We start from the raw sequence: 14,649 nt of genomic DNA, 5'->3' as shown, positions 1-14,649 counted from the left end.
CCAGGCTGGAGTGCAGTGGCGCGATCTCGGCTCACTGCAAGCTCCACCTCCCGGGTTTACGCCATTCTCCTGCCTCAGCCTCCGAGTAGCTGGGACTACAGGCGCCCGCCACCACGCCCGGCTAGTTTTTTGTATTTTTAGTAGAGACGGGGTTTCACCATGTTAGCCAGGATGGTCTCGATCTCCTGACTTCGTGATCCACCCGCCTCGGCCTCCCAAAGTGCTGGGATTACAGGCTTGAGCCACCGCGCCCGGCCGATTTTTGTTTTTAATTCTGTTTTTGTGGTGTATCACATTTATTGACTTGTGCATATTAAACCATTCCTGCATACCTGGTATGAAACCCACCTGATGATGGTGGATTATCTTTTTGATATGTTGTTGGATTCAGTTAGCTAGTATTTGTTAAGAATTTTAGCATCCGGGCGCGGTGGCTCAAGCCTGTAATCCCAGCACTTTGGGAGGCCGAGACGGGCGGATCACGAGGTCAGGAGATCCAGACCATCCTGGCTAACACGGTGAAACCCCGTCTCTACTAAAAAATACAAAAAACTAGCCGGGCGAGGTGGCGGGCGCCTGTAGTCCCAGCTACTCGGGAGGCTGAGGCAGGAGAATGGCGTAAACCCAGGAGGCGGAGCTTGCAATGAGCTGAGATCCGGCCACTGCACTCCAGCCTGGGCGACAGAGCCAGACTCCGTCTCAAAAAAAAAAAAAAAAAAAAAAAAAAGAATTTTAGCATCTATGTTCATCAGGGATTTTGGTCTGCAGTTTTCTTTTTTGGTTATATCCCTTCCTGCTTTTGGTATTAGGGTGATACTGGCTTCATAGAATGACTTAGGGAGGGTTCCCTCTTTCTCTATCTTGTAGAATAATGTCAGTAGGATTGGTACCAATTCTTCTTTGAATGTCTGGTAGAATTCTGCTGTGAATCCGTCTGGTCCTGGACTTTTTGGTGCTGATAATTTTTAAATTACAATTTCTTTTTTTTTTTTTTTTTTTTTTTGAGACGGAGTCTCGCTCTGTCGCCCAGGCTGGAGTGCGGTGGCCGGATCTCAGCTCACTGCAAGCTCCGCCTCCCGGGTTTACGCCATTCTCCTGCCTCAGCCTCCGGAGTAGCTGGGACTACAGGCGCCCGCCACCTCGCCCGGCTAGTTTTTTGTATTTTTTAGTAGAGACGGGGTTTCACCGTGTTAGCCAGGACGGTCTCGATCTCCTGACCTCGTGATCCGCCCGTCTCGGCCTCCCAAAGTGCTGGGATTACAGGCTTGAGCCACCGCGCCCGGCCTAAATTACAGTTTCAATCTCACTGCTTGTTATTGGTCTGTTCAGGGTATCTGATTCTTCCTGATTTAAGCTAGGAGGGTTGTATCTTTCCAGAAATTTATCCATCTCTTCTAGGTTTTCTGGTTTATATGTGTAATGGTGTTCATAGAAGCCTTAAATGATCTTTTGTATTTCAGTGATGTCAGTCGTAGTATCTCCTGTTTCATTTCTTACTGAGCTTATTTGGATTTTCTCTCTTTTCTTGATTAGTCTTACTTATAGTCTATCAATTTTATTTGCTTTTCAAAGAACCAGCTTTTTGTTTCATTTATCTTTTGTATTGTTTTGTTTCAGTTTCATCTAGTTCTGCTGTGATGTTGGTTATTTCTTTTCTTCTGCTGGATTTGAGTTTGGTTTGTTCTTATTTCTCTAGTTCCTTGAGGTGTGACCTTAGATTGTCTGTCTGTGCTCTTTTAGACTTTTTGATGTAGGTGTTTAGGGCTATGAACTTTTCTCTTAGCATTGCCTTTGCTGTATCCCAGAGGTTTTGATAGGTTGTGTCACTGTTGTCACGCAGTTCAAAAAATGTTTAAATTTCCATCTTGATTTCATTTTTGACCCAATGATCATTCAGTAGCTGGTTATTTAATTTCCATGTATTTGCATGGTTTTGAAGGTTCCTTTTAGAGTTGATTTCCAGTTTTATTCCACTGTGGTCTGAGAGAGTGCATGATATAATTTCAGCTTTCTAGGCCAGGCGTGGTGGCTCACACCTGTAATCCCAGCACTTTGGGAGGCCAAGGTGGGCAGATCACCTGAGGTTTGGAGTTCAAGACCAGCCTGGCTAACATGGTGAAACCCTGTCTCTACTAAAAATACAAAAAAATTAACTGGTGGCACATGCCTGTAATCCCAGCTACTTGGGAGACTGAGGCAGGAGAATCACTTGAACCTGGGAGGTAGAGGTTGCAGTGAACCAAGATCATGCTACTGCACTCCAGCCTGGGTGACAGAGCAAGATTCCATTTCAAAAAATAAAATAATCATAATAATAATTTCAGTTTTCTTAAATTTATTGAGGCTCGTTTTTTGGTCTTCTCATATGGTCTGTCTTGGAGAAAGTTCCAGGCGCCTGTTGAATAGAATGTATATTCTGCGGTTGTTGGATAGAATGTTCTGTATATATCTGTTAAGTTCATGTGTTCCAGGGTATACTTTAAATCCGTTGTTTGTTGATTTTCTGTCTTGATGATCTGTTTCGTGCTGTCAGTGGAGTATTGTAGTTCCCCACTGTTATTGTGTTGTTGTTTATCTTATTTCTTAGGTCTGTTAGTAATTGTTTTATAAATTTGGGAGCTCCAGTGTTAGGTGCATATGTGTTTAGGACTGTGATATTTTTTTGTTGGACAAGGCCTTTTGTCATTATATAATGTCCCTCTTTGTCTTTTTTAACTGCTGTTTTGTTAAAGGTTGTTTTGTCTGATATGAGAATAACTCCTGCGCGCTTTTGGTGCCCATTTGCATGAAATGTCTTTTTCCACTCCTTTACCTTGAGTTTATGTGAGTCCTTATGTGTTAGGTGAGTCTCTTGAAGGCAGCAGATGGTTGGTGAATTCTTATTCATTCTGCAGTTCTGTATCTCTTAAGTGGAGCATTTAGGCCATTTACATTCAGTGTTAGTATTGAGATGTGAGGTACCATTCCATTCATCATGCTATTTGTTGCTTATATACCTTGGTTTTTGTAATATTGTATTTTTGTTTTATAGGTCCTGTGTGATTTATGCCTTAAAGAAGTTCTGTTTTGATATGTTTCCAGGATTCAAGATTTAGAGCTCCTTTTAGCAGTTCTTGTAGTGGTGGCTTGATAGTGGCAAATTCTCTTAGCATTTGTTTGTCTGAAAAAGACTGTATCTTTCCTTCATATGTCAAGCTTATTTTCACTGGATACTAAATTCTTGGCTGATAATTGTTTTGTTTGAGGAGGCTGAAGATAGGGCCCCAATCCCTTCTAGCTTGTAGGGTTTCTACTGAGAAATCTGCTGTTAATCTGATAGGTTTTTTTTATAGGTTACCTGGTGCTTTTGTCTCACCGCTTTCAAGATTCTTTCCTTCGTTGGGAGGCTGAGGCTGGAAAGTGGTGTGAACCCAGGAGGTGGAGCTTGCAGTGAGACGAGATCGTGCCACTGCACTCCAGCCTGGGTGACAGAGCGAGACTCCATCTCAAAAAAAAAAAAGAAAACCTGATGACAGTGTGCCTAGCCGATGATCTTTTTGCGATGAATTTCATGAATGTTCTTTGTGCTGCTTGTATTTGGATGTCTTGGTCTCTAGCAAAGTCGGGGAAGTTTTCCTTGATTATTCCCCCAGATATATTTTCCAAACTTTCAGATTTCTCTTCTTCCTCAGGAGTGCCGATTATTCTCAGGTTTGGTCGTTTAACATCATCCCAGACTTCTTGGAGGCATTGTTAATATTTTCTTACTCTTTTTTCTTTGTCTTTGTTGTATTGGATGAATTCGAAGACCTTGTCTTCGAGCTCTGACTTTGTTTGGTTTTGTTTGTTTGTTTGTTTGTTTTGAGACAGAGTCTTGCTCTGTCACTGGGCTGGAGTACAGTGGTGTGATCTCAGCTCACTGCAACCTCCACCTCCTGTGTTCAAGAGATTCTCGTGCCTCAGCCTTCTGAGTAGCTGGGATTACAGGCACGTGCCACCATACCCAGCTAATTTTTTTGTATTTTTAGTAGAGACAGGATTTCACCATGTTGGCCAGGATGGTCTCGACCTCCTGACCTCATGATCCACCCACCTTGGCCTCCCAAAGTGCTGGGATTACAGGCGTGAGCTACCATGCCTGGCTGACTTTCTTTCTTCTATTTGTTCCATTCTATTGTTGAGACTTTCCAGAGCATTTTGCATTTCCGTAAGTTGTCCATTGTTTCCTGAAATGTTGATTGTTTTTTATTTATGCTATCTATTTCATTGAATAGTTCTCCTTTCACTTCTTGTATGATTTTTTTTTTCCCCTTACATTGGGCTTCACCTTTCTCTGATGCCTCCCTGATTAGCTTAATAACTAACCTCCTGAATTTCTTTTTCAGGTAAATCAGGGATTTCTTCTAGGTTTGGATCCATTGCTGGTGAGCCAGTATGATTTTTGGGGGGTGTTGAAGAACCTTGTTTTGTCATAGTACTAGAGTTGGTTTTCTGGTTCTTTCTCCTTTGGGTAGGCTCTGTCAGAGGGAGGGTCTAGGGCTGAAGGCTGTTGTTCAGATTATTTTGTCCCATGGGGTTTACCCTTGATGTAGTACTCTCCCCCTTTTCCTATGGATGTGGCTTCCTGAGAGCCCAGTCGTAGAGATTATTATCTCTCTTCAGGGTCTAGCCACCCAGCAAGTCTACTAGGCTCTGGGCTGGTACCGGGGGGTGTCTGCAGAGTCCTGTGATGTGAACTGTCTATGGGTCTGTCAGTCTTGGATACCAGCACCTGTTCTGATGGAAGTGGCAGGGAGGTGAAATGGACTCTGTGATGGTTCTTAGCTTTGGTGGTTTAATGCTCTATTTTTGTGCTGGTTGGCCTTCTGCCGGGAGGTGGCGCTTTCCAGAGAGCATCAGCTATGGTAGTGTGGGGAGGAACAGGCGGTGGGTGGGGCCACTATTCCCTTAGTCTTCAGTTACCAGGATAGGTAGGGAAGGACCACTGGGTGGGGGCAGGATTAGGAGTGTCTGAACTCAGACTCTCCTTGGGTGGGTCTTGCTGCGGCTGTGAGGGGTGAGGTTCCCAGGTCAATGGAGTTATGTTCCTAGGAGGATTATGGCTGTCTCTGCTGAGTCATGCAGGTTGTCAGGGAAGTGGGGAAAAGTCAGCAGTCACAGGCCTCACCCAGCTCCCGTGCAATCCAAAGGCCAGTCTCACTCCCACTGTACCCCCACCCCCAACAGCACCAAGTCTGTTTCCAGGCAGTGGGTGAGCAAGAAAGCAGGGGCTTTTAAAGAGGACTTGGCATGAATGGTATGTAAGGGAGAGAGTGAGGAAGTGTGGGGTCTCCGTGACTTGCTTATTCATCAGGTGGTCTGGCTGATGCCATTGTGGGCAGAACTCAGTTGTACATTGACTGTTGTCTCAGGGCAATCTCCTGGTGGGGAGAATCTCAGGGAGTGCCTGGTGTGGTTCAACATTTCTTCCTTAGAATTTCTTTTTGTTTTGTTTTGTTTTGTTTTGAGACAGCGTATCTCTGTCACCTAGTCTGGAGTGCAGTGGCGCAATCTTGGCTCATTACAACCTCCGCTTCCTGGGTTCAAGCGATTCTCCTGTCTCAGCCTGCTGAGTAGCTAGGATTACAGGCCCATACCACCACACTTGGCTAATTTTTATATTTTAGTAGAGATGGGATTTTGCCATGTTGGCCAGGCTGGTCTCAAACTCCTGACCTCAAGTAATCTGATAGCCTCGCCCTCCCAAAGTGCTGGGATTACAGGTGTGAGCCACAGTGCCTGGCCTCCTTAGAATTTCTAAGCAAACATATAGTTAGATGAGCTTGCAGCACAACGAGTGCCTCATGGAAAGAAGGTAAATGTTATCATTGCATTCCTTTTTTTTTTTTTCTTCAACTTTTATTTTAAGTTCATGGGTATATGTGCAAGATGTACAGGTTTGTTACATAGGTAAATGTGTGCCATAGTGGTTTGCTGCACAGATCATCCCATCACCTAAGTGTTAAACTCAGCATTCATTAGTTATTCTTCCTGATGTTCTCCCCAACATTCCCAGGCCCCAGTGTGTGTTGTTCCCCACCATGTGTCCATGTGTTCTCATCATTCAGCTCCCACTTATAAGTGAGAACATGTGGTGTTTGGTTTTCTGTTCCTGTGATAGTTTGCTATGGATGATGGCTTGCAGCTCCATCCATGTCCCTGCAAAGGACATGATCTCATTCTTTTTTATGGCTGCATAGTATTCCATGGTGTGTATGTCCCACATTTTTTTTTAATCCAGTCTATCATTGATGGGCATTTAGATCGATTCCATGCCTTTGCTATTGTGAATAGTGCTGCAATGAACATAGGTGTGCATGTATTTTTATAATAGAATGATTTATATTCGTCTGGGCGTATACCCAGTAATGGGATTGCTGGGTCAAATGGTATTTCTTTCTCTACGTCTTTGAGGAATCACCACAGTGCCTTCCACAATGGTTGAACTAATTTACACTTCCACCAACAGGGTAAAAGCATTCCTTTTTCTCTGCAACTTTGCCAGCATCTGTTGTTTGACTTTTTAATGATAGCCATTCTGACTGGCATGAGATGGTATCTCACTGTGGTTTTGATTTGCATTTCTCTGATGATCAGTGATGTTGAGCTTTTTTTCATGTTTGTTGGCTGCATGAATATCTTTGTTTGATAAGTATCTGTTTATGTCCTTTGACCCCTTTTTTGTTTTTTTTTGGTTTTTTTTTTTTTGAGACGGAGCCTTGCTCTGTCGCCCGGGTTGGAGTGCAGTGGCGCGATCTTGGCTCACTGCAAGCTCCTCCTGGGTTCACGCCATTCTCCTGCCTCAGCCTCCTGAGTAGCTGGGACCACAGGCTTCCGCCACCACGCTGGGCTAACAATTAGCTAGTTACTTTTTAAGATATTTAAACTTACTTTTGTTGAATGGTTTTATAGACTTTCCCTGCAGTGATGAGTAAAATGTCCAGTAAGATTAGTATTTTGGGGAGATCATGGAGCCTTACTCTAGGCCAATACCGTCCTATAGAAATATAAGGTGAGCCAGATACTTAATTTAAAATTTTCTAGTAGTCACGTTAAAGAAAAAAGTAGATTAATTTTGGTAGATTAAAAAAGTAAGATTAAGTAGATTAATTTTAATAATATATTTTATTTAACCCAGAATATTATATCCAGGAATAATATCCAGAATATTATTTTAACATGTAATCAATATTTTAAAATTACTAATGATACATTTTACATTCTTCTTTTGTGTACTGAGTCTTCATAATCTGATGTGTATTTTATGCTTACAGAGCATCTCAGTTGGTACTAGGCATGCTTTAAGTACTCTGATGAGTTGGACCTTACAGATTTAGACTCATGTATGTTTCACTCTTTTTTTCCCCCTTCTTTCCCTTCTCATTAATTTGTGGCCATTAGCTTTGCCTGTTCTTTCCTGGACTTTGCTGCCTTTTCTATTCTGCTTCTTCCAACTTACCTTGTACCTAACGTGGCTTATTCTTAGGCTCTTTGTGAATTTGGTCTAAGCTATTTTCTCTTCTAAGCCTGATGACAATTTGTCAGGAAGGGGCCGGTGACCAGGTAGGAGCCTGCAAGGAGGCTGTTGTCTGAGACACAGACTTTCTTTTTTTTTTTTTTTTTGAGATGGAGGCTCACTCTGCCACCCAGGCTGGAGTGCAGTGGCACGATCTCAGCTCATTGCAACCTCCACTTACCGGGTTCAAGCGGTTCTCCTGCCTCAACCTCCTGAGTAGCTGGAATTACAGGGGTGCACCACCATGCCCAGCTAATTTTTGTATTTTTAGTAAAGACAGTGTTTCAGCGTGTTGGTCAGGCTGGTTTCGAACTCCTGATTTCGTGATGCGCCCGCCTTGGCCTCCCAAAGTGCTGGGAGACGCAGACTGACTGACTTTCTTTCTTTCTTTCTTTTTCTTTCTTTCTTTCTTTCTCTTTCTTTCTTTTCTTTTCTTTTCTTTCTTTCTTCTTTCTTTTTCTTTCTTCTTTCTTTCTGCCTGTCTTTCCCTCCCTCCCTCCCTCCCTCCCTCCCTCCCTCCCTCCCTCCCTCCCTCCCTCCCTCCCTCCCTCCCTCCCTTCCTTCCTTCCTTCCTTCCTTCCTTCCTTCCTTCCTTCCTTCCTTCCTTTCTTCCTTCCTTCCTTCCTTCCTTCCTTCCTTCCTTTCTTTTTTGACAGAGTCTTACTCTGTCACCCAGGCTGGAGTGCAGTGGCATGATCTCGGCTCACTGCAAGCTCCGCCTCTTGGGTTCATGCCTATTCTCCTGCCTCAGTTTCCTGAATAGCTGGGACTAGAAGCGCCCGCCACCGTGCCCGGCTATTTTTTTGTATTTTTAGCAGAGACAGGGTTTCACCGTGTTAGCCAAGATGGTCTTGATCTCCTGACCTCGTGATCAGCCTGCCTTGGCCTCCCAAAGTGCTAGGATTACTGACGTGAGCCACCACCACTGGCCTGCAGACTTCTTTCTAAGGTGTTTCTGCCTCTTCTTCAAGTGGAGTCCATTGAAATGGTGGTAGATTATTCCATTTTGCACACTGGGGACAGTGAGTTTTATTTTCAATTTTAGAAATAAGTAGAATTTCAGAGAAAGAGAGTGAATGTTGTGCTTAGTATATTTGGGAATGAAATACCTATTGCAGATGATAGCCTTGTATTAAACAAAATGCTCTTAAAAAAATTGAATTGCAGAAGGCAAAACTATCTTCATTTCTTTGCTGCTAAGGTAAGTTACTTCCAATGTTTGCAAGATCAACCACTTAATTGTATAGTATATGTATATGCGTAAATACACATGTGCATCTAAAGGACAATTTCAAAGTAATGTTATTTAATATGATTTCTTTTCAACTTCTTACCACAGAAAAGTCTGAACAGACACCCTAGTATAGTTATTTAAAATTATAAAATTTTAAAATAAAACATTGAAGTATGTTGTTATGCATTGATATTCCATATTTTCTCGTAGAAACTGAGAAGATAAAGATATTTATCATTTACCTCAAGAAGCCCATGATTATCAGCTACAAAGAAGTCATGAAAATAGAAATCCATTTTGATTTGCAGTTCAACATATCACAAGCTTCCATTCAAGCTTTAGGAAAAGATAAACAGGTGGCAGGTTTCATTCTTTTGGATTATTTAAAAATGTTTTAGTATATTTCATGTCTATTAAATGTCCTTGTTGGGTTTTGATGTGAATATTTGATCAAGCAGAAAACCTGGTCTTTCGAGTGCCATGTAAAAAGAGTTGAGAGTTCTGGATTTGAATCCCACTTTTCCCTTTTCATGGGTCATTGTCTTGACGAGGTAGGACAGAAAGCCTCTTTGTTCCTTGAAATGCTTTATTCTACTTACTGTGAACAGATGAAAAGTTTTCTAGGATAATATCACCCTCTTACCACCTTCTTCCTGGAGTCCTGAGGACACTGGCATTTCCATCTCTCTCAGCTCCCCCTGGACCTATGGGGAGTGTATTAGTCTGTTCTCACGCTGCTAATAAAGACATACCCGAGACTGGGTAATTTATAAAGGAAAGAGGTTTAATGGACTCACAGTTCAACATAGCTGGGGAGGCTTCACAATCATGGTAGAAGGCAAAGGAGGAGCAAAGTCACATCTTACATGGTGGGAGGCAAGAGAGCTTGTGTAAGGGAACTCCCCTTTATAAAACCATCAGATCTTGTGAGACTTACTATCACGAGAACAGCATGGGAAAGACCCGTCCCCATGATTCATTTACCTCCCATGGGAATTATGGGAGCTACGTTTCAAGATGAGATTTGGGTGGGGACACGGCCAAACCATATCAGGGAGTCATTAGGAATAAAGTTTCTGAGGGAGTTTTTCCACAGTTTTACCTGTCGGTCTTACCTTGTGGAAATGGTCTGTACCTCTCTAGATTGCTGTGGTCTCCAACTCTCTGACTGTAATGTTTCCTGTTTGTTGACAGGAACAGGAAACCTTTCTATATCACAGACGGTAGACGGGGCAAAGAAATTTGTGACAAAAGGCAAAAAATACTGTGGTAATGGCCCACAGAGAGTTGAATTAAGAGCTCAGAGATCTGAGGGAGAGGTCTTGGTCTGGCTTCCTTTTGGTTTGAGTTGTATATGAAAGTGTTTATATGTAGCAAAGTGCTCTTAAAATAGTTTCCAAAAACTCACCCTATTTTAATGACATGGTCTTTTTACAAAAACTCCATTTCGTGGTTGAGGATGAGGATGAGAAATAAAGGGGAAATCAGTCACTTGATAAAAAAACATTTCTTCCATCAAATTACATATGTTCTGATGAGAAGTTTGCCTTAACTCACAAAAACATCAAAACCATATGTATTTCCATATTTCACAAAATGAATAATATGTTTGGAGGGGAGAATGAGGATTTTCCTGTGATAAAACTGCAGTTCCTAGAATAGGAGGCCCCTACCCTAGGGAAAGGGGTTGGCCTGAGGACCCTACAGTTGGGAACTCACTACAGACTCATCCTGAGAGAGACTCAGTGCCTACAAGAAGCAGGGATTAGCTGTTACCCAACGGGGTGAGACCTGGGCCAGAGATGGGAGAGGCTGGGAAGACACTAGGAAAGAGTGCTTAGAGCAGGGGAATGGCTAGCCCTAGCTCGTCCTGGAGGGAGATGGGGCCTGGAGAAGGCAGAAACAGTGGAATTATCCTTCAGGAGAGGACAAACTGGTAAACTTGAGTAACTTCTGATTTATCATGTTTTGTTCTAAGCTTTAGGTTTTCCTTATTTTTTTTTTTTAAATGACTACATTTCAAAGTTGACTTTTGTCTTGCATTTCAGATGTTGCCTGACCAGATGAAAATCTCCTCAGAACTTTTTAGTAAGTCTGATAAAGAAGACAGGGAGAATCCCAGTGGCCATGAAAGAGAAACAGGTATATTGGGAAATAAGGAAATTCTGACCCTGAGTTTCCTGTAAAAGCAATGAAACCTTAGTTGGAAGAGGTCACTGGAAACCTGTGGTCATATGAGTGATGCATGTCTGATGGCACCTCTGGAGGAAGAAGAACTGCTGATAGCCTTGAATTGTTTTCTACACCTGATAAGGTCTCTCTTGTCGGTCAACTGGAAATGACAAAGGAGAAGAAATGATGGGGTTTGGGGGAGGCAGGACATGGGGGGTAGGGAGGGTCTTGTCTACCCACAAAGCTGGCCCCGCACTAGACCATGTTTCTCTTTTGACTTACGCCCCAAGGCTGTTTTCCCAAGTGCCCATAGATTTCTTGTTTTTTGAGATGGAGTCTTGCTCTGTTGCCCAGGCTGGAGTGCAGTGGCGTGATCTTGGCTCACTGCAACCTCTGCCTCCCAGGTTCAAGCGACTCTCCTGCCTCAGATTCCCAAGTAGCTGGTACTATAGGTGTGTGCCACCATGCCCAGCTAATTTTTTCTATTTTTAGTGGAGATGGGGTTTTGCCACATTGGCCAGGCTGGTCTCAAACTCCTGGATTCAAGTGATCCGCCCACCTTGGCCTCCCAAAGTCGTGGGATTTCAAGCATGAGCCAACATGCCAGCCAGTGCCCATAGATTTCTGATTGGAGGTTTGAGGCAGGACCTAATTACCAGCTCTTACCAAAGGATGGAGAGGTACCAGAGGGGGCATCCCATGAAGAGCACTGGTGAGAATGTCAGCGTGTGCATGGTTATTATAGTAAATGTCTTTCTCTTAATTTGTATAGAGCAGGCAAAAGAATCCACCAACGTGGTAGAGTTTATGAGTGCTGAAGATGACCGCTGCCTAATAACTCTCCGCTTAAATGACCAACCTAAGCCACCTGTGAGTACAGGGAGTGGGGCTCAAGGTTCTTATCTGTCTCTACTAGCGTAGTGACAGGTGGAAGCCACCTTTCCTGGTTCATAGACCATTTTCTCCTGGCCAACCATCTGTCAATTAAAAAAATTTTTTTAAGACAAGGCCTTGTTCTGTCGTCATAGTTCACTGCGGCCTCAGCCTCCCAAGCTCATGCGATCATCCTGCCTCAGCTTCCTGAGTAGCAAGAACTACAGGTGGTGGCACCATGCCTGCCTCATTTTAACATTTTTTATAGAGATGGAGTCTTGCTCCATTGCCCGGGCTGGTCTCAAACTCCTGGCCTTAAGAGATTCTCCCATCTTGGCTTCCCAAATCTCTGGGATTACAGGCATGAGCCACCATGCCTCATCAGCTGTCTGTCAGTTTTTTTCACCATCCCCTCCTTGAGATTGTTTTTGCCTCCATGTTTGTGTATTCTCTTTTCTTTTTCTTTTTCTTTTTTTTTTGAGACTGAGTTTCGCTCTTGTCACCCAGGCTGGAGTGCAATGGCACGATCTTGGCTCACTGCCACCTCCACCTTCTGGGTTCAAATGATTCTCCTGCTTCAACCTCCTGAGTAGCTAGGATTATAGGCGCATGCCACCATGCCTGGCTAATTTTTGTATCTTTAGTAGAGACGGGATTTCGCCATGTTGGCCAGGCTGGTCTCAAACTCCTGACCTCAGGTGATCACTCGCCTTGGCCTCCCAAAGTGCTGGGATTACAGGCATGAGTCACTGCACCTGGCGGCACCCGGCTGTGTGTTCTCTTTTCGTTCAACTCGGTTTTCCCTTGGAATACATGACTTATTTGGCCTCTGTCTCATTTCTTCATTTGGGATCTAGAGACTGAAGGAGCGTAATGTTTGGGAGTGACACTTAGCTCCTCCCTGGCCTGAAATGAGAATGAACTATTAGTAGCTGAATGCTGCGGCCCTTGAGAGGCAAGAGGGCTTGAGGACTGGGCCCTGAAGATACCCAACAAACAGAACTCAAAAAAACTCCATATTAAAATCAAGCATAAACATGTATTCATCACAGCATTTATGACAATGTAAAAACAGAAAAAGATTTTAAAAATATAAATATCCAAGTACAGTTGAATAATCCACCAGAAAGATTAAACTTGCCCTAAATCTCTAATCTTTTGTAATCCAGGCTTAATTTCAAAATGCTTTATGTTTTAAACAAATTACGCTCCTAGGCTGGGTGCGGTGTCTCACACCCGTAATCCCAGCACTTTGGGAGGCCGAGGCAGGTGGATCATGTGAGGTCAGGAGTTTGAGACCAGCCTGACCAACATAGTGAAACCCCATCTCTACTAAAAATACAAAAAAAAAAAAAAAATTAGCTGGGTGGTGGCATGCGCCTGTAATCCCAGCTACTCTGGAGGCTGAGGCAGGAGCATCACTTGAACCCAGGAGGCAGAGGTTGCGGTGAGCCAGATTGTGCCACTGCACTCCAGCCTGGGTGACAGGGTGAGACTCCATCTCAAAAAAAAAAAAAAAGAAAAGAAATGACCCTCCGGTTTGGTTTTAGTTCTTCTAAAATGTAGAGAGGCTTGTCTTTGCAAAAAATATTCCCATACTTTCTTTTGCCTTCTGACTTAGTATTTTGAAGTAGTATTAGGCACAATATTGAGATTGGTCAGCTTTTGAACAGTCATCCAGCATCTCTTCTGTTGCAAACGTTTTATTAGAAAGGATTTTGTCATCCTGTACAACAGCAACTTGGTTGTGAATTGACTGATGGAATAATCTTTTACTTCCTCTCCATACTTCTTTGCCTTTATATTATATAAGAAAGCCCAGGCTTCTAGAAGGGTACTTCTCTTATCTCTAGCTTTGTAGAATATGTTTAGTTGTACATAAGAGGCACTAACACCCCTCTAAAATTCTCATTTATGATCTGTGCTTGTAGAAGTCTCATTACAGAAAGCATCTCTTCTCTGAGAGTGATCAAGATTCGAGTACCAGTGAACTATCTTGGATCAGTAACCAAAAAAGGAAATCCCTAAAATCATACTCTGGTAGAAAGAAGACAAGAACCAGAAGCAGTATGAGCAGTAAGTCTGGCATGTCTTCTTTTGAATCACTTTTCACATAGTGATTTTCAAATGAGATATTTATTTTTCGGTATGTAATGGGAGTGGGTCCAAAGAAAGATATGATCATGGGGCCAGCTTTCCCTGCTACAGTTACACTGGAAAGGCAAAATGTACTGTGTACATGAGACGGAAGAACGTGAAATTAACCAACAGTTGTTACAGATGAGTTTTGTATAAATGGAGTAGAAATTCAGATAAGAGGAATCTGTCATGAGCTGGAATCATCAGGAAAATCTTCAAGGAAGAGGTGGGTGGGACTTGATTTTTAACCCTTGGAAAAAAGAATAGGATTGTGAAGAGGAGAAAGGGAAGCATTATTAGGCAGGTAAAACCACAAGGGCATGCATGGTGGCTCACACCTCTAATCCCAGCACTTTGGGAGGCCGAGGTGGGAGGGTTGCTAGAGACCAGCCTGGGCAATGTGGTGAGACCACACCTCTACAAAATTAACACATTAGCTGGGCATGATGGTGTGTGTCTGTGGTCCCAGCTACTTGGGAGGCTGAGGCAGGAGGATTGCTTGAGCCCAGGAGGTCACGGCTGCAGTGAGCAGTGATCACTTCACTGCACTGCAGCTCAGGTGAAAGAGTGAGACCCTGTCTCAAACAAAACAAACTACAAGGACACAACAAGGATGTGGGGGTGACATTCGGGGACAAAGTCTGGAGCAGAGAATTCATGCTGAGTGGTGAGAAACTGAATGGTGAGGAGCAAGGTT

At 43.3% G+C, this 14,649-nt stretch overlaps 1 protein-coding gene across 4 annotated transcripts in view; it reads left to right on the top strand.

Moving 5' to 3' along the window:
• Window positions 1-14,649, top strand: part of LOC105482418 (synaptonemal complex protein 2 like) — an 86,177-nt gene that overhangs the window by 30,389 nt on the left and 41,139 nt on the right. For all 4 annotated transcript variants that reach the window (XM_011742510.3, XM_071097620.1, XM_024793013.2 and 1 more), the window contains 4 exons: window positions 8,979-9,124; window positions 10,817-10,910; window positions 11,713-11,810; window positions 13,745-13,889. In XM_011742510.3, the coding sequence (XP_011740812.2) occupies window positions 8,979-9,124; window positions 10,817-10,910; window positions 11,713-11,810; window positions 13,745-13,889 (483 nt within the window). The remainder of the gene's footprint in view (window positions 1-8,978; window positions 9,125-10,816; window positions 10,911-11,712; window positions 11,811-13,744; window positions 13,890-14,649) is intronic.

Source organism: Macaca nemestrina, chromosome 5 (assembly GCF_043159975.1).
Source record: "Macaca nemestrina isolate mMacNem1 chromosome 5, mMacNem.hap1, whole genome shotgun sequence".
NCBI classification, from domain to species: Eukaryota; Metazoa; Chordata; class Mammalia; order Primates; family Cercopithecidae; genus Macaca; species Macaca nemestrina.
The sequence above is the reverse complement of the archived record's forward strand: the minus strand, read 5'-3'. Positions and strand labels throughout refer to the sequence as shown.